General features: G+C 38.8%; 2 protein-coding genes across 9 annotated transcripts in view; one reads left to right on the plus strand and one right to left on the minus strand.

The window, feature by feature from the left end:
* RPS24 (ribosomal protein S24) overlaps positions 1-18,568 on the plus strand; it is a 773,435-nt gene that overhangs the window by 736,788 nt on the left and 18,079 nt on the right. The window lies entirely within an intron of this gene.
* POLR3A (RNA polymerase III subunit A) overlaps positions 1-18,568 on the minus strand; it is a 39,729-nt gene that overhangs the window by 9,015 nt on the left and 12,146 nt on the right. Inside the window, exons 17-25 of one of the 2 annotated variants that reach the window (XM_052676749.1) lie at positions 17,802-17,913; positions 17,034-17,152; positions 15,620-15,757; positions 14,480-14,650; positions 13,620-13,733; positions 12,447-12,482; positions 9,113-9,199; positions 8,945-9,027; positions 86-256 (exon numbers count right to left, since the gene is read on the minus strand). In XM_052676749.1, coding sequence (XP_052532709.1) covers positions 86-256; positions 8,945-9,027; positions 9,113-9,199; positions 12,447-12,482; positions 13,620-13,733; positions 14,480-14,650; positions 15,620-15,757; positions 17,034-17,152; positions 17,802-17,913 — 1,031 coding nt within the window. The remainder of the gene's footprint in view (positions 1-85; positions 257-8,944; positions 9,028-9,112; positions 9,200-12,446; positions 12,483-13,619; positions 13,734-14,479; positions 14,651-15,619; positions 15,758-17,033; positions 17,153-17,801; positions 17,914-18,568) is intronic. The other variant, XM_052676750.1, reaches the window with a different exon arrangement.

Raw genomic sequence — 18,568 nt, forward strand, 5'->3', positions numbered from 1 at the left:
GACAATAGGAAAATGCTATCACTACATTTTTCTATCAGATTTCACTTAGAGGGGGAATTAAAAATAAACAAGTAAATGTTAGCACCTAATTGCTTTTGAAGCATTAATAATTTCCTTGATTCTTGGCACACCCAGAGTAATGTTCATTGAAGCAACCCCAGCAAAATGGAAAGTCTTCAGAGTCATCTGTGTGCCAGGCTCACCGATGCTCTGTGCACAAAGAGCTCCTACTGCAGAACCAGGCTCCATCTGTGCCCTGACAAAGAAAGAAATAGTCTCATAAAAACACAAGAAACATGGAACTCAAGGCTATCCTATGCAAGCAAAGATAGAGACTGTTCTGGTAGATTTAATAGGATTTTATTAATTGTGAGGTTTCTTTTTTTTTTTTTTTTTTTTTGGGGGGGGGGGGGGGGGAGGGGGGGGATTGTTTGCTTTGCTTTTAAATAAAAAAGCAATAGAAGAGGTTAAAGGGTAACTAATGCACAAAGGCAATGACCTAATTCAAGGCAAGAGGATGCTTTACCATATAGACATTCCATGGCCTCACAATGACATCTGGAATAGAAAACTATCCCAAAACAGACAGCAATTCTAGTTTCCCCATTCAGGGAACTCCCCTACCAATATTTTCAAAATTCCCTTTTATATTTTTAAACAGGAGAGATCTTTATTAAGTCTTCAATAAATTACTAGGCAGACTACTTCTAATTAGAGCAAAATCCAGACATTAATCCCTCCTTACTTTCACCTTAAGAACAAAACTTAAACTGATGACTTGCCTCCCCTTCACTTACACATTTAATGGGAGCATCCCATATTTGTCCCCTTCTAAAATGTATTAATTTATTTATTATTAATTTACTTGGGGTACTGGTTGTCCTTACATGACAGAAAATGAAGCTGACCACAATACACCATGCAATCCCAAAATGGTTTACATTCTCCCCTACAGTTTTCTTCAGACCCTGCAGTTAATGTTCTTAAGCTCACAAAGTATGCAATGTTACTAACTCTTCATGTTCAATAACACAAGACAAATATCTTAAGGTTATGTGAGTAATCAAACTAGAACAAAATCAAACAAAAATAGATGCCACCAACAACTGTATACCAGTGAGGTCTCCAGGAGACTGGAGACCTTTAAGTAAATAACTCTTGCAGGTAGTATAGATGTTCACATCTCTTACTACTACTTTACTGTAATAAATAAAAAAAGCTTCTAAACAGTCCATAACAGATTTGAGAACGTGTTAGTCCAAAATGTGACATAGGTCTCCATGGACAGCTTAGATCAAGATAAACTATTAACACTGTTATAGACTGAAACAGACATTCATCTATTACTTCTCACAGAGCCTTTGGAGGCAGTCTCTTTCAATCAGAGGAGGAAGAGAACATCTCTACCAATGGATGTAAAAATGCTCGATGTTACATAATATCTTCTCCCACTCTGAACACATTGCTTTTGGCTTTTACCAGAATCTGCTATCAAAACAGGATTTGTGGACATAATTGGTAATTAGCTATGAAAGAAAACTACGGCCTCTGCAGATATCCCACAATCATAGTGATTGGAATGGACCTCTGGAAACCTATCAAGTCTAATCTCCCCCGTTGAAGCTCAGTAGTTTGCACAGGAAGGCATCTTGGCAATTTTGATTGTCACCAGAGAGGGAGACCCCACCACCTCTCTGGGCAGGTTGTTCCAGTGCTCTATCACACTCAAAGTAAGTTTCTTATGTACAGATAGAACCTTATGTTCCTGTTTGTGCTCAGTGCTCCTTGCCATGTCGCTCAGCACCACTGAAAAAAAAAAGCCCCCCCCAGCCAGTTGACACTCATCCTTTAGATATTTAGAAGTGTTAACAAGATCCCCTCTCAGTCCTCTTTAGGCTGAACAATCCCAGGTCTCTCAACCTTTCATCGTAAGGGAGGTGCTTCTGTCACGGAGTTGATCAGATCAATCTATGTCCGTGACAGGGGCGGCAGGCCTCCGCCCTCCCCCCCCACCCCGGTCCCACAAAAAAATGGGAAGGAAGGAAGGGAGGAAAAGAGCAGCGGCAACAATCTATGGAGGAAAACTTATTTTACTATAATATTGGAATACAAGATAACACAATATATACAATTTAATTGAAATTGAGATTAATAAATCAGACAAGATGAGAGAGAGAGTTCCCGGGACCGATTCAAACCTGAAAAGCTTGGAACGGCTAGGAAAGCACCCTCCAGCACCCACTGCCAAGCAGCAAGAGAGCACCCCCCCCCCACCCGGAAGGGCCAGATCCCGTGACTGCTGTAATGTACAGGGATAGGTAGCTGGGATTGGGGCAGTGACACTTTAATGGCCCGTACACTACATGATGTTTTGATGTGGAATACTGAAATCCAAAAACAAGAAAAGCAAAAAACAAAAACATAAAACCATGACATTCCACCCCTTATTCTACATCGTTACATCATGCTTAAAATATATATACATATATACAAACAAACAAAAAATGATTAAAATGCATACATGGCTATATACATATACATAGAATTAGTAACTGCACTCCCCCGGCATCAAGTTTCCTTGTGGTACACATTGAACATCCCCATTCTTCTGCATTACCCACCAAGTGGATCCTGGTCCCTGGGCAAAAACTGTACCACGGAGAGGTTTGCCCTTTCCAGAAGCTGGAAGAACCCAAACTGCCTTTCCTAACATGTTCTTTACATGTACAACAGGGACTTTATCTCCCTCTACGGTATGTAGGGAACTGGATTGGTTGGGACCATCACGATTGATAGATCCTCTGGTATTGACTAACCAGGTGGCTTCTGCCAAATGCTTCTCCCAGTGCTTAAATGTTCCACCACCCAGTGCTTTTAGCATCGTTTTTAACAATCCATTGTATCGTTCAATTTTACCAGAGGCTGGTGCATGATAGGGAATATGGTAAATCCACTCAATGCCATGATCTTTGGCCCAAGTATTTACAAGAGAATTTTTGAAATGAGTCCCATTATCTGACTCTACCCTTTCTGGGGTGCCATGTCGCCACAGGACTTGTTTCTCGAGACCCAGTATGGTGTTTCGGGCAGTAGCATGGGGTACTGCATATGTTTCAAGCCACCCAGTGGTTGCCTCCACCATAGTAAGCACATAATGCTTACCATTGCGAGATCGTGGCAAGGTGATATAATCAACCTGCCATGCCTCCCCATATTTGTACTTTTGCCATCGCCCTTCCTCCCAGAGAGGTTTCATCCTCTTGGCTTGTTTGATGATGGCACATGTTTCACAGTTATGAATAACCTGTGCAATGGCATCCATAGTTAAGTCCACCCCTCGGTCTCTAGCCCATTTGTATGTTGCATCTCTCCCTTGATGACCTGAGGTCTCATGGGCCCACCGAGCCAGAAATAATTCACCCTTGTTCTGCCAGTCCAGGTCTATTTGAGCCACCTCAATTCTGGCAGCTCGGTCTACTTGATGGTTATTTTGCTGTTCTTCAGTAGCCCGACTCTTGGGCACATGAGCATCTACATGGCGCACTTTTACAACCATATTCTTTGTTCGGGCAGCAATGTCTTTCCACAGTTCAGCAGCCCAAATAGGTTTACCCCTTCTTTGCCAGTTATTTTGCTCCCACTGCTGTAACCACCCCCATAAGGCATTCGCTACCATCCATGAGTCAGTGTAAAGATAGAGCATTGGCCACCTCTCCCGTTCAGCAACATCTAAGGCCAGTTGGACAGCCTTTACCTCTGCAAATTGGCTTGATTCTCCTTTCCCTTCAGTGGCCTCTGCAACTTGTCGTGTGGGGCTCCACACAGCAGATTTCCATCTGCGATGCTTTCCCACAATACGACACGATCCATCTGTGAACAGGGCATATTTCTTTTCATTCTCTGGTAGTTCATTGTATGGTGGGGCTTCTTTAGCACGTGATACCTCTTCTCCTGGTGGTGTTCCAAACTTTTTACCTTCAGGCCAGTCCATGATCACCTCTAGGATTCCTGGACGGCTGAGGTTCCCCATCCGTGCTCGTTGTGTAATCAGTGCAATCCACTTACTCCAAGTGGCATCAGTAGCATGATGGGTGGAGGGAACCTTTCCTTTAAACATCCAGTTCAGCACTGGCAGTCGAGGTGCCAGAACGAGCTGTGTTTCAGTACCGACTACTTCGGAAGCAGCCCGAACCCCCTCATAAGCGGCTAAGATCTCCTTCTCAGTTGGGGTGTAGTGCTCTTCAGACCCTCTGTACGCCCGACTCCAGAATCCCAGGGGTCGGCCTCGAGTCTCTCCTGAGGCTCTTTGCCACAAACTCCAAGTGGGACCGTTCTCTCCAGCAGCAGTATAGAGGATGTTCTTTATGCCCTGTCCCGTCCGTACTGGCCCTAGGGCCACGGCACGGGCTATCTCCTGTTTAATCTGTTCAAAAGCCTGCTGCTGCTCAGGGCCCCATGTAAACTCATTTCTCATTCGTGTCACATGATAAAGGGGGCTTACAATGAGGCTGTAGTTTGGAACGTGCATTCTCCAAAAGCCCACTGCACCCAGAAAAGATTGTGTCTCTCTTTTGCTAGTGGGTGGAGACATAGCAGTGATTTTGTCGATCACATCTGTCGGGATGTGACGACGGCCATCTTGCCACTTTATGCCTAGGAACTGAATCTCCTGGGCAGGTCCTTTCACTTTGCTTCGCTTAATAGCAAAGCCAGCACTCAGAAGAATTTGGATCATTTGCTCTCCTTTTGTAAAGACTTCTTCTGCTGTATCACCCCACACAATGATGTCATCAATGTACTGCAGGTGCTCAGGAGCACTGCCCTGTTCCAATACAGTTTGGATCAACCCATGGCAAATGGTCGGGCTGTGTTTCCACCCCTGGGGCAAACGGTTCCAGGTATACTGAATGCCCCTCCATGTGAAAGCAAACTGTGGCTTACATTCTTTGGCCAAAGGAATGGAAAAGAAGGCATTAGCAATGTCAATGGTGGCATACCATTTGGCCGCTTTTGACTCCAGTTCATATTGGAGTTCTAACATGTCCGGCACAGCAGCACTCAGAGGGGGTGTGACTTCATTCAGGCCACGGTAGTCCACCGTCAGCCTCCATTCTCCACTGGCTTTACGCACTGGCCATATGGGGCTGTTAAAAGGCGAGTGAGTTTTGCTGATCACTCCCTGGCTCTCTAGTTGACGAATTAACTTATGAATGGGGAGCAAAGAATCCCTGTTGGTGCGGTACTGCCGCCTGTGCACCGTTTTTGTAGCAATCGGTACGTGTTGCTCTTTTACTCGCAGCAGCCCCACAACAGATGGATCTTCTGACAGGCCAGGCAAAATAGATAGCTGCTTAATGTTGTCTATGTCCACAGCAGCTATTCCAAAGGCCCATCGATACCCCTTAGGATCCTTGAAATGCCCCCTTCTGAGATAATTAATACCTAGTATACATGGAGCCCCTGGGCCCGTCACAATAGGATGTTTTTGCCAGTCCTTACCAGTGAGGCTTATCTCAGCCTCCAACACAGTCAATTCTTGAGAGCCCCCCGTCACTCCAGAAATATGGATTGATTCTGTCCCTTGGTGACTCGAGGGCATCAGAGTGCACTGTGCACCAGTGTCCACCAGTGCCTTATATTTCAGTGGTTCTGATGTGCCAGGCCATCGAATCCACACAGTCCAATATACTCTATTATCCCTTTCCCCCTCCTGACTGAGGGCAGGGCCCCTCTATTCATTACCTGTGGTAACTGGAGCAACTGCACTGATGGTTGATCTGCTTTGTAATTCTTTCACCCGGGCTCGTAGTACAGGAGTAGGCTGACCGTGCCACTTCCCCATGTCTTCTCCATGGTCACGCAGGTAATACCATAAGACAATTCGCGGTGTATTACCCCTTACTTGAGCCGGAGAGCGTTTGCTTCTAACAGCTGAGATCTTTGACGGTGCACGTGAGAAGGAAGGTTCATCGTCTTTAGTTAGGTGGGCTCGCATCATCTCCTTCATCTCCTTGATTTCCTTCATTAGACTCTTTTGATTATCCTGATCTTCATCAAGCATCTCTGATACTGCTACAGGTTTGTCGCGGTTAATCAGTTGAGACACTTGCTCCGTCATTTTTGATATCGCAGCAACGGCAGCATGAATCGGGGACAGCAATTGTTCGTAGTTTTGAAGCGTAACAATTAATTCATAAACTAAAGGCGTTCTCTGTTGTTCGTTGAATCTGTCACACGCTGACATCAGTGTAGAGGCATATTTGTCCGGCGCTGTTGTCACGATTTTCTGCCATATCTCAGGCGTTGTCCTCACTCTTTCAGGGTCGCGGTTTTGGTGTGGGTCGTTAGGAACAAAGTCAGGGTCATACAACATTTCCACCACGCCTATTTCCCTCAAATACTGGATCCCCTTTTCAACTGTATCCCATTTTTTCATTGCAATCTTCAAGCCATTTTTGAAGGGATACTTTTCCTTCACGGCTGTTAACACTCGTTCCCAGAGGGAGGCAGCTTCATCCGAGCATCGACTAATTCCTCTATCAATAGCTGGATCTCTGGCAATGGCACCTAGTTGGCGAGCTTCATTACCATCCAGAGACAAGCTATGGGCCCCACTGTCCCAACAGCGAACCAACCAGGAAACAAGAGTTTCATTCGGGCGCCGTGTAAACTCCTTTCTTGAACCTTGGATTTCAGTCATCTTTAGAGGCCGGCGAGTAGTAATAGAGACTTCCTCTTCATCACTCTCTTCTGCACGTCTCTTAGTTTTCCCTTTTGCCTTTCGCGATGGTGGTGGTCCTGAGGAGGGCCCCTCGCCTGGATCTTCCTCCACCTCCTCCTCCTCTTCTTCTCTTTTTCGTTCAAGACGCGAAGACACTCGTTTCCATTTCTTGCCCTCCACAGGAGCAACTGGTATTGTTACTGGTGTCTCCTGTGATTGATTAGATTTGACTTGGGGATTTTCCCCTTTAGCTTGAACCTCAGCTCGGAAACTCTCTCTCTCCAGAATGGTATTATATAGGGCACGGTAAGCACAAGCCAAACCCCAAATAAGTTGTACCTCCTTAGATTTATGTAAGCCGCATAGTCCCTGACTCAAATACTGGCTTAGTTTCTCAGGATCCCACAGGTGTTCAAGGGTAAAATCCCATGACACTGCAGGTCCCCATGCTTCTAAGACCTTTCCTAAACCTCTCCATATTCCCTGCCAATCATCATTCTCTAGTTTTGGAAGAGACTCCTTTCCCTTAATACGAATGCATAGGAATACATTCAGGAAAACTGATGACATGCACACCAACATGACTATTAATTCAGGATTCAAAAAACGTTTGACAAACCGAGAAGAAAAACCGGAGACTGGTCTGAACATCGTGTTGTTTGTAAAATTAGCTATTCCATTTGGGATGTAACTGTTTGTGAAATTAGCCATTCCATTTGGGATGTAGCTATTTGTGAAATTAGCCATTCCTTCCGGGATGTAAATATCAAAATTCAAATCATACCACATTGCAAGTAGGTGAAACATAGGTGTCTCCATCAGTGCCATTAGGTACCTATATACGGTTGCAATTCCAACACACGTAAGTGCAAGATGGATTATTGGCCAGTAGGTTGTGAGTAACACCATTGCTTTAAATCCTTTACACAGCGCCCCCACGATAACGAGTGGGTTCATCAGAGGTGCCTGCTAAAAAGGGGTTAATGAACTGAAGCTAACAAGAGCAGGGAAAAAAAAAGAAAAAAAGGCACTACCCAGACTAAGTAGTGCTCAAAGTTTACAAATATCCCAGAACACTGGCAGTACGCCTAATCTTTCAAGGTCAGGTTTTCCAGCACAGAAACCTGAACTACTGATAATGCTCACTAACGAAGCTCTCTAAGAGCAGAGAGAAAAAGAGATTCGTTCTAACAGCTAAAAAGCAGTTCGTGCCCCACGTTGGGCGCCAAAATCTGTCACGGAGTTGATCAGATCAATCTATGTCCGTGACAGGGGCGGCAGGCCTCCGCCCTCCCCCCCCACCCCGGTCCCACAAAAAAATGGGAAGGAAGGAAGGGAGGAAAAGAGCAGCGGCAACAATCTATGGAGGAAAACTTATTTTACTATAATATTGGAATACAAGATAACACAATATATACAATTTAATTGAAATTGAGATTAATAAATCAGACAAGATGAGAGAGAGAGTTCCCGGGACCGATTCAAACCTGAAAAGCTTGGAACGGCTAGGAAAGCACCCTCCAGCACCCACTGCCAAGCAGCAAGAGAGCACCCCCCCCCACCCGGAAGGGCCAGATCCCGTGACTGCTGTAATGTACAGGGATAGGTAGCTGGGATTGGGGCAGTGACACTTTAATGGCCCGTACACTACATGATGTTTTGATGTGGAATACTGAAATCCAAAAACAAGAAAAGCAAAAAACAAAAACATAAAACCATGACAGCTTCACACCCCCAATTATCTTTGTAGCCTCCCTGCTACAGCAGTATGACTCCTATTATCACAGAAGAAATATACCTGAGTACAAGCAGCTAGATGTATATTGTCAAGTCTCCTGATGTAAGAAGAAATATAATATGAAATACAAACTATTTTTTCCTGCAGTGTAAAAGGAAATAAGCAAGTAATGAGAGTCATCTAACAAAATAATCTGATTAAAACTCAACAGCAGAAAAAATGAAAAAACTGTATCAGTCAAATCTCAAGAACTGACTCACAAGACAACTCTGCCTTCTTTTTATTCACATCCTACTTTGGTCTTCCAATTTTTGTTGAGGTCATTGAAGTTAACTACTTATTTGTGTTGCACTTACAACAGAATCCATAGAGTAAAATAGCAAAAATGTTGTTTTTAGCATTTGAGTTACTCCTAGATGGCAAAGATAGCAAAAATACTAAGCTAGTTAAATAAATAGAGAGAAAATAACAAGCCAAACATTTACCTCATGTATTTGTCCCTACATGTCTCTAGAAACTTCTCCAGTTGCGTTGGAGTAATTCTGTCCAACTGATATAAAACCCGTGGCTGTAAAGAGAATAGAACAGTTGAAAAAGAAATAGCTTATGAAGACTTAAAATAACAACATAAATAACCAACTGAAACTATTTACCTCAGTCGTGCCATTGTCATTGATACCATACTTGTCCCTAGTTTTTTTAATCTTCTCAGAAACACCTTTGATGAATTTTTTTATTTCCTGAAATTACACAGAAACAAAAGTAAGCAAAAATACATTCTTTACATTGAAATCTTCAGCAATTACTTGCTTAGGGATCCAGATGAAATGTTTACAACAATATATTAACTGCACAATACAAAGAGAGAAACATTAAAACTAAACACACTAAAATTCAGCAAATCAAATTCACTTTTGTGAATTAGTAGCAACACAGAGGAGTATGGTCCACACTGAATAAAAGCATCCTTCCTGAGCACATACTGAAAACAAAGATTTGACAGTGGTCAGTTCTTTCTTCCTACTCACCACTCACTGAAATTCTTCTCCAGTCAAAAATGTCATTTTATAGTAAGAAATTTTATTTTCTTACTATACTAACAAAATAATTTTCACTCATTTCTCAGTATTTAAAATAAATCAAAATTGAAAGACCACAACAAGAGAAGTATGTAAAGGATTCCCACTGAAAACTTTTCATAGTTTCAGAGACATTACCTGGGGTGAGAGGGATTGAATCAGAAAAAAAAAAAAAAGTCAAATACAAAAAAAAAAATAACCCCTTAAAACTGATAGAAATATGTCAATCTACATTGCTTAGTTCAAATGATTTCTCTATATTGCTGAGGGGCTTTGCAAACATGAGAATTAATACATAAACCAGTCACTTTCTTTTTAGGTTTACCCAGAGGTAGTTGTGATAGTCTTTACTGGAATGCCAACTGAAATAATACTGTTACAAAAATATCCAATACTTCTATGGAACATCATCCAGGCATTATGCTTAGGATATAGATATGAAACAAGAGGTTCATAACAGCACTTTTCCATTGAAGTGGACTCTGGGCAAGTCATTACCATAACAGTTAATGAAAACCAAAGTATAAATGAAAAAAATTAAAAATCAAGAGGAAATTCTTGTAAGCAAATCTCTACAGAAGAGCAAAAAGTTTGATTTTTAGAGTCCATTTTAAACCCCTTTAACCCTAACAATCCTGCCTGCCAACCAGAATGATCATATAGTATCACTCTTCAGCCACTGTTACACTAACTCCTGCAGTAGCTGAGCATTGAAAATAACTTGTGAAGTTAAGTAAATATTTGAGTAGCTGCCCTTTTTTTTTATGATTCCATTCATAAATCACTATCAAAATACTTCTTTCATAACTTAACAGAATCCTCAGATTCTCAAAATAGAACATTCTTACTGACATTCCAAGTACTTGCAAACAGTTATGTTCTGTGACTATTAGATCTAAGATCGAATGAAGGAACTGACAACAGAAGCGTGCTGCTGAAATGGATGCTTTATGTTGTTTCTCATTTGGGTGAAATAGGTTGCATTCATACATTTCTGCCTCTTTTGCAGTCATAACTCAAATGAAATACTGTGCCATTCTGAATAGTTGTAATCATTAGATCTTTGGATAAAATTGACAAATTTAATTATTTTTTAAGTTTAAAGTACTAATGCAGCATTAGAAAGATTAATCTTCCTGTTGGATGACTAAAAAGAATATTGCGGGACTTAGAGAAGTTGGTAACACTTGATCAGTGGAAAAAAAAATACAAGAGATGCTTTAAAAGTAATTCCACCTTGAAATACACTTCATTTGTGGAATGGTGGAAAGGGAGAATGACAAAATGTGATACCAACTTCTCCCTCTAGAACACCATAGGATGAGCACTTTTGTTTTTATTTACTCTCTGAAAACCAAGGGACAGAAACAATAACAGCAACAACCACAATAATTCAAGGGAGGCTATCATACTGACTGAAGAATTAGTCATGTGGTCATATGGAGCAAATCTGCAACAGGAAAATACATAACACCAAAGCAGTATAGGGCAGCAAATGGCATTGTGGACAATTTTATTGCTAACTCTTACTCTTTTACAGTCCCTAAGAAGTAAAATATATACATTTAAGTGTCTAGTATTATAAACCATTATGTTCTCCTATACAGTTCTGCATTATAAAGCATCATTTGAGTACCTTTTACTTCCATCTACTAGGAACAAAGAAAGAATGGTGAGAATTAATGAAAAAAACTCTTCAGAGTTTTATCTTATCAACACATTTTATTCATGTGGAAGTAACAGAGAAAAGTGACCTTTGACCCTCAACTTTTTATGATCTTTTAGTAGTTTATTTCAACTATGGGTTAGTTCAGGCTACAAATAAAAAGAAGAAGTACATGATTCCTTTCGAGTCTGTCCCTGTTTATGGAATTATCATTTGGAACATGATGCTCCATAAACACACATAATGCAGCTCCCAAGTCATCTTTTTCCACACAGTCCAAACCTATCAAGTCTTTTAGTCACGACATGTTTAACAAAAAGGCACTAAATTGACTTGGTAAGTTTGTATATTAAAATAGCAATCTACAAAGCCTGGTCACTCAGGTATTTAAATCATTTTCCCCAACACTAAGTTAGGAGTATTTATGTATGTTAAGCACAGCTAATATAAGAATTCTCAGTTAGGAAGCCCACTGAAATACAAAGTGACTCAGCAGGAAGCCATTCAAATCCAGTCACACCCATTAGGTAAGCTCTGCATGTTCCACCGTCTAGGTCTTTTCTGTATTTGTACCACACCTCCCACTGTTTATCTTTTGTCATCTCCAGAAAATAGGAAAATAATTTTGACAAAAAAAAAAAAAAATAAAATCAAGGCTTCCTCATTTCCATATGAAGAAAATTTTTCTACTGTTGTATTTTAATGTATTTAAACATTTGTAATCAAGTTTTAAGCCATACTGGAAGCTTATCCAGCCAACAATGCACTTTTTCCATCAGCTGATCTCCCTCTAGTGAGGAAACAGTGCAAGCTGAATGAGCACAGCCTGCTTGAAACATGTCATTTAGACATTCTGCTTTCTAGACTAGAAAGGGTAAGCCATTATAATAACCTCCTCATAAAACAGAAGAGAAAGTAGAGGAAGAGAAGGAACAATAAGAAAACCCATGTTAACATTGATGCAAGTTGCAAGAATGAATTCTAGAAAGGAAAGTTATGTAGCAAAAAGAAAGTTATCTCAAATCCTCAGATTACTAAGGAATTGCAGTGATGAATTCATGTGTCACATTGTTTTCATAATTAAAAAAGGACTTGGATAAATTACTTTGATTGATACCTAGATTAGAATTTAACAAGCAGTAATGTATATATGCTAATCAGTTCTTTCAGCACTATACACATCTGTAGCTAAAAAAGCACTAACATTAATGCTCAGACAGTGCACACACATGCTACAGTTACCTCATTATATTTTTCATAACCTGTTTCAGTTAATGTCTTCAAGGTTGAACAGAAAAAAGGAAAAGAAATAAGAAAAAGTAACAGTATTTGAAACTTAAAAATCAAAAGTGAAATTCATTATCATTAATGCTACATAAATATAACACTTCAAAAGGATAAATATAGTTAACTTTTACTGATGTAATTAAAAATGAATAACACTTCAAAAAACACTGGCATTTTTCATTTTTTTTTCCCCTTACAGGTGCAGTTGAGATTCACAGTGTATTTCAACCATAGATACAAATGATTTTTCTGCTCTGCTCTAGCAATGCACATCAGATTACTCACCAGTTTTGCTACCTTAGAGCTCTAAAGTACTCTGATCTATTAAAAAAAAACCTTCAAAACTAGGTTACCAAATTCACGTTGCTGTCATCACTGCCAAAAATCAGAAGCTTCATCAAGATTTTACATATCCATGGTCAGCTTATTTCTGCAGCTTTTAATCTGTCTCCTACTGTAGTCTCAAGTAGGATACTCTCCTAAATACTCCATTACTTAATGCTCTTCTAAACAAATAGTTTTCTACAATTTCAAGCACAGTCATGTGAACATTTACTCTTCCTAGAGAGATATACTAATATTTCCCAAAAGATAAAAGCCATATTGAGCGAAGTGCTTCATATGGCTGAAGTTTTTTAGCTGGGTTAGTACTTAAGGAAAGCAACATAAAAAGGTGTAAGAATATAGTTTACTGGAGGAAAACAAGCAAATACCTAGAAGCGGTTCTTCAGAAGGTCAATTATATCAGAACACACACAGGAGACAGATTAAATAATAGTTTCTAATGAAATCAGTGAGGATTATTTAATTTCTGACATCCCAGAGACAGCACATAACTGCACTGTCGTGCTATAAACAGAAATTCCAGCTAAATAACTCTGAGATCAATGATAACTTATACCCCAAAGTCACTAACTTATGTCACTGTGAACACCTACGACATGAAGAATAACTTGCCCTACTTCCCCATCTCTAAAGTGTACAGAAATATATTACTGAGCAAACAGCTATCTCTGTTACTAATGCAACAAATGCAACTATTGCTCCTACAGATCAATAGAAACATTTCCTTGAATTATAAGGTAAGGTTACTCACAGTATGATAAGAAAGTGACATAATGATATTACCTGCAGAAAGCTGTCTCGGCAGCAAAGAAATTCATTCTTCTTCATGATAGATTCAGATATTGACACCAGTTCATTTTTACTAAGGGCTGGTTCACTTCGGCATGGATATACAGCCTTAAGAGAAAAAAAACAAATGATTCACATGAAAATGAAATTTCAATACAGACACAGAATGGAGATATATACAAATGATTAACAGTATACTTAAGTATTATTTTTAAACTCCATGTTTGATGACTGTGAAAAGGCAGTCCATATACATTTGTGTTCAAATAAATCTGAAGGTGTACGCATCCAGATTTCCAATTCTGCCAACATATTACACTCAGATTACAGAAACCTGGACAGTCATTTCAGCAAAAGGCTTTATATTGTGAAAAAGAAAGCAAAACCAAAAATAAACAATATTGTTGTTGTTTTTTTTTTTTTAAAAAAAAATCACAATATTTCAAGAGTTATTCAACAGAATGTTAGAATGACCTAAGCAATACTTCAGCACAAAAAAGTTTTGAATTAAATAAGAACTGCTTCGTGTAATTTAAATCCAACATAACATCTGACTGAATCAGTAGTAACTTTGCTACCATATGGTGTTATATATGCCTTATATATGTAAGAACACAGCTTTCCACTGCTCATACACTTAAGCTCCAGTTGTTCTATTCTGATGTGAAAGGTACCTATAACTCTTAGCAGACATGCTAAAAAAAAAAAAACAAAAACAAACCCTGATATCAAGACTGCCAAAAATGTGATTTAAATTCTGAATCAAAAACTGAATCAATGCTCTGCATAATTTTTTCTCCTTCCCACATGCATAATAGTCTTTTCACTTGGAACAAAATGTCATTACTCCTTACTCTGATATTGTCTAGAACTCGCTTAAATTCCAGTGGTTCATCCTTCCCTTCCATTGCTGCAGGATCCAAGCCATCTCCTCCATAAATAAATTGAATAATGTCACCAGTAGAACTTCTGACTGTCAAATCATACTGTGAACAGAGATCTTCAAGGGACTTTACCAGCCGCCTCTGAAGGAAAAAAAGATGCAGGGAAGATAAAGTGTGATTGCTTTATTGGTTGGAACCATTAAAATTAAAGAAAATAGAGTCAGAAAGTACATTTGACAGAGCAGGCACAAAAGCCTATTTTAAGCTACACATTCCCTAGACCTTCCCCATAATGTGAGAGACAGCAATAACAAGATTTAAGGCCATAATACAATTTTGGTATTGTTTCCAATACTACAGAGTTCCTGAATGCCAGATTGCAATAACCTATTACAATCTAAAGACTATTTGTGGTTATTCATGACAAAAAACCTCAAGTCTTGTATTCTTTTGTATTCTAGTCAGGTTTGTTTCTCAAGTTATATTAACTTTGCATGCAGCAACAAAACCAGACAACAATTGCTTTCACTGACAAAAAAAAAACAATTAGCTCATCCATCCAAAGCCAATAGTTGCCATTCAGTTGCCATTCTTCCATCAGTGTTAGCTAGCTATTGTCTCTTACATAGATTCATTTTCTGGGAAATCCAAGTCTCTACAGACTGCCACCTAAAGAGGACAGATACTAAAAGAAAGGATTAGACATATTTATATCACCCGAGCATCTTATTTTCTGTTTCTCATCAACATATCAAAACTGAAAAGGCATTTAGCTCAAACCTACGTTATATCATATCTGCACAAAAATGAAAGCACCTTGAAAACAATCTTCAATATTTATCTAGAATGAGGACTTTTTTAATCACCTACATTCAAAACAAAACAGCTTAACACAAGCATATTACTGCACTATTGGTTGACATCTCTCACAAGCCTCACACCTACCAGAGAACAGAGCAAAATCTACTTCCCAATATAAACTACTATATTAAAAACATACAACAATAGAAACCTACACAAAACACATGCACTGCCCCCTGTCCTATCAAGCATTAAGTAAATAGTCTCATTTGGAAAAACTGATGAAGCTCCTAATCCACTGACAGTTACCTGCATGTATCCAGTTTCAGCTGTTTTTACAGCAGTGTCAACCAGACCTTCTCGACCAGCCATAGTGTGAAAAAAAAATTCAGTGGGAGTCAATCCAGAATAGAAGCTGTTAGCAACAAAGCCTTTCGCTGCTGGAAGCTACAGGAAAGAGTGGAAAGAAGTTGAAATACAATTAACATCCCTTACATATATAACAGGAAGAAAAGATAGGTGATATATAAGCACAGAAAAATTTGTCTCAGTTGTGTTTAGCCCTGAAACGTAATGTATTTTAAATCTGACACAGGCTTCAGTATCCTCAACTAGTTTTTCCCAAACTACTAAATCAGATTTTAGCTCATTTTTAAATCCAGCCATGCCTCTAGCCACTCCTGCAAACACTACACCAACTTCCAACAAGTCAACTTCACTTAATGATAAGAGAATTGAAAGGATACTACAAACATTCATGCCAAAGACCAAGGAATCCAGAAAAAAATATGGAGATATGTACATAACTAATTCTTGTTTTCCTATGATGTCTGAGAACAGCTCTTAAAAATGAACTTTATGCAAGCATTACGAAGTCAAAAAAACATCCAGCTGTCTCCATGACGACACAGAATTACATATAAGCTACAAAAAGGTTCATGCTTGAAGACTACCATATGCCACTATGCAAATAGGAAGTGCTTTCTAAATCAATAAAAAAAGCCAGAGTTAAAACTTGAACTTTTATTCTTACATAACCAAAGAAGATTTTTTCTCCTTTAATTTACTCAGAAAATATAAGATTTTATGTCGCAGAATTCATAAATTGAAATTTGGACTTCAGATCTAAATGTCACGGTTGTCATCTGACACGAGTTAAATCTGTTAACAAGATTGATGACTGGTGTAAAGAACTTTCTCTGGTGATCATTAAGTTTCAGACGAGCAGTTAAGGAAAAACAAACCAATAAGCCACAAATCTCATTGATTTGCATTAACAAGTGCATGATTCCTCATTAGTACGTACAAAGCATCCAATGATATATATCCTAGTACAGAAAGAAAAAAAACATAGCCTAGAATGATTTTTCTGATGTGTTTCACTGACTGATAATAAACTCAAAAGGCGTATTGAAAACTCGCAATGCAGTGAGAGACAGCAAGACAAATTAGCAAATAATTTTAGAACCAAAAACGCATCAAGCTTACTTTAAATTTCTAAATTAGAATTCTATCATGGAAAACAGCAAATTCCAGCTGTAAATATTTAGGCTAATGAAATGTCCCACAACAATTCACAATACTACTACTAAGCTCCACATTACATTCAAAACATTTTAAATTAAATGTATGTGTTCCTGTTTCTTTATCATGCACCTTTCTTAAAATGTTCTAAGTTACCTTGTTTCACTTTTCTTTACAGTGTTTTAACATACAGAATTACCTTAGAATGCTTCTCAAAATGAGGCAAAGACCTATTCTCAAATCCATCAGGAACTCTGGACCCACTGATAGCCTGCTGACCTACACATGCAATCATCTGGGATATATTAATGAAGGAGCCTAAAAAGAAAGGAAAAATCTTACAAATGAGTAATATCAACACTCTGACAGAGCTGCCTTAATTTCTCTGAAGACAGTTAACAATTCTATATTTTTCTTGGAGCCATGGACATTCATTACAGGTAAATACTATCCTGTCTTGTGTTATGGAGTCTGGTTTATAAAACACGATTGTAGTTTCATTATTTTGATTCACAGTTTCTCCAATAAGCATATTTCAACATTTTAAAAGAAGGGTTAAGTGTTTACCGTGATTTGTACAACAAAATAAACCTCAGATAATGAAAAAGCTTTATTTGCAGTGAAAACAGCTTTTTACTATTTCTAATTCTCAAGGAATCACTTCTGGCTGATTTTTCCACGTGACAGATTCTTCAAATGGGAGGTACAACAAAAGTCTTCAGAACAAGTCCTAGTAAGATGCTTTTCAAGTAGTACAAAAAAATTAAAGACAATAACTGAAAATGAGCTGGTGAACTATTTAATGAGAGCCAACTATCAATTACTGAAAGGAGTCACTTCAACTTTGCAGGATGTGAATTGTGTATTTGCACAACTGCTTGCATCAAATAAGCTATTTAACAGAACAAGTAATTTTAAGAACACAGATGGAATTAGCAAACTAACTCTGGAACTCAGCTATCCCTACCTTTAGAACCACAAAGAGCCATAATAAGGGGACTGTTGCTCTTGTCCAGTTCTCTGAGACAGGCACTGCCAGCATGATCTCTGATAACAGAGAGTTCTTTAAGTATTAAAGCCTGAAATCCAAGAACAGAGATTTGGTATTAGTAAAGAAAGCCATACACAAACAATATATTACCATTTTCCAGCAGTACCTTCAGCAGTGAATAAGTACTAAAAATAGAATTAAGAAAAATAAGCCTGGAATTTTGGTAAAGTTGCAACTTTTAACTTGGGTAACTTTCCAGTTTGCAGCAAAGTAATTCTTTGTTGGGTTAAGGCAGCAGTATCTGGGCACATTATAACCTCTTAAGCTACTTACACCAAGTACTGAACTAAGCTAAGCTGTACTATGTGAAAGATTACTGCAAAGAAGTAATTTTGGAATGCTCTCACAATGTACAGTGTTAATATCTCTGATATTTTATAAACTATACCAAAAACCAGGGTCTCTGAGAAGAGGAAAAGCATGAAACATGTGAAGACTTCTTTCAGGCAAAACATAACTAGACAAATGTGGAAGTATTTCACAGGGTGGGTTTTCCTGTCTGTTTTTCCTCGTACACTTCCTCCTCTACACCCCCTTCTACTATTAAGAAACTAAAAGAAAATACATTGATAGCCAAGAGAACAGACATATAAAACTATTAAAGTCAACTAACATAGTATTCTTCAGCTTATTAACATAGCATTATTCAGATATCATTAATATACTATCCCTAAGATTTTGGA

This window comes from Tympanuchus pallidicinctus, unplaced genomic scaffold (assembly GCF_026119805.1).
Source record: "Tympanuchus pallidicinctus isolate F22 unplaced genomic scaffold, pur_lepc_1.0 scaffold16, whole genome shotgun sequence".
Lineage (NCBI taxonomy): Eukaryota > Metazoa > Chordata > Aves > Galliformes > Phasianidae > Tympanuchus > Tympanuchus pallidicinctus.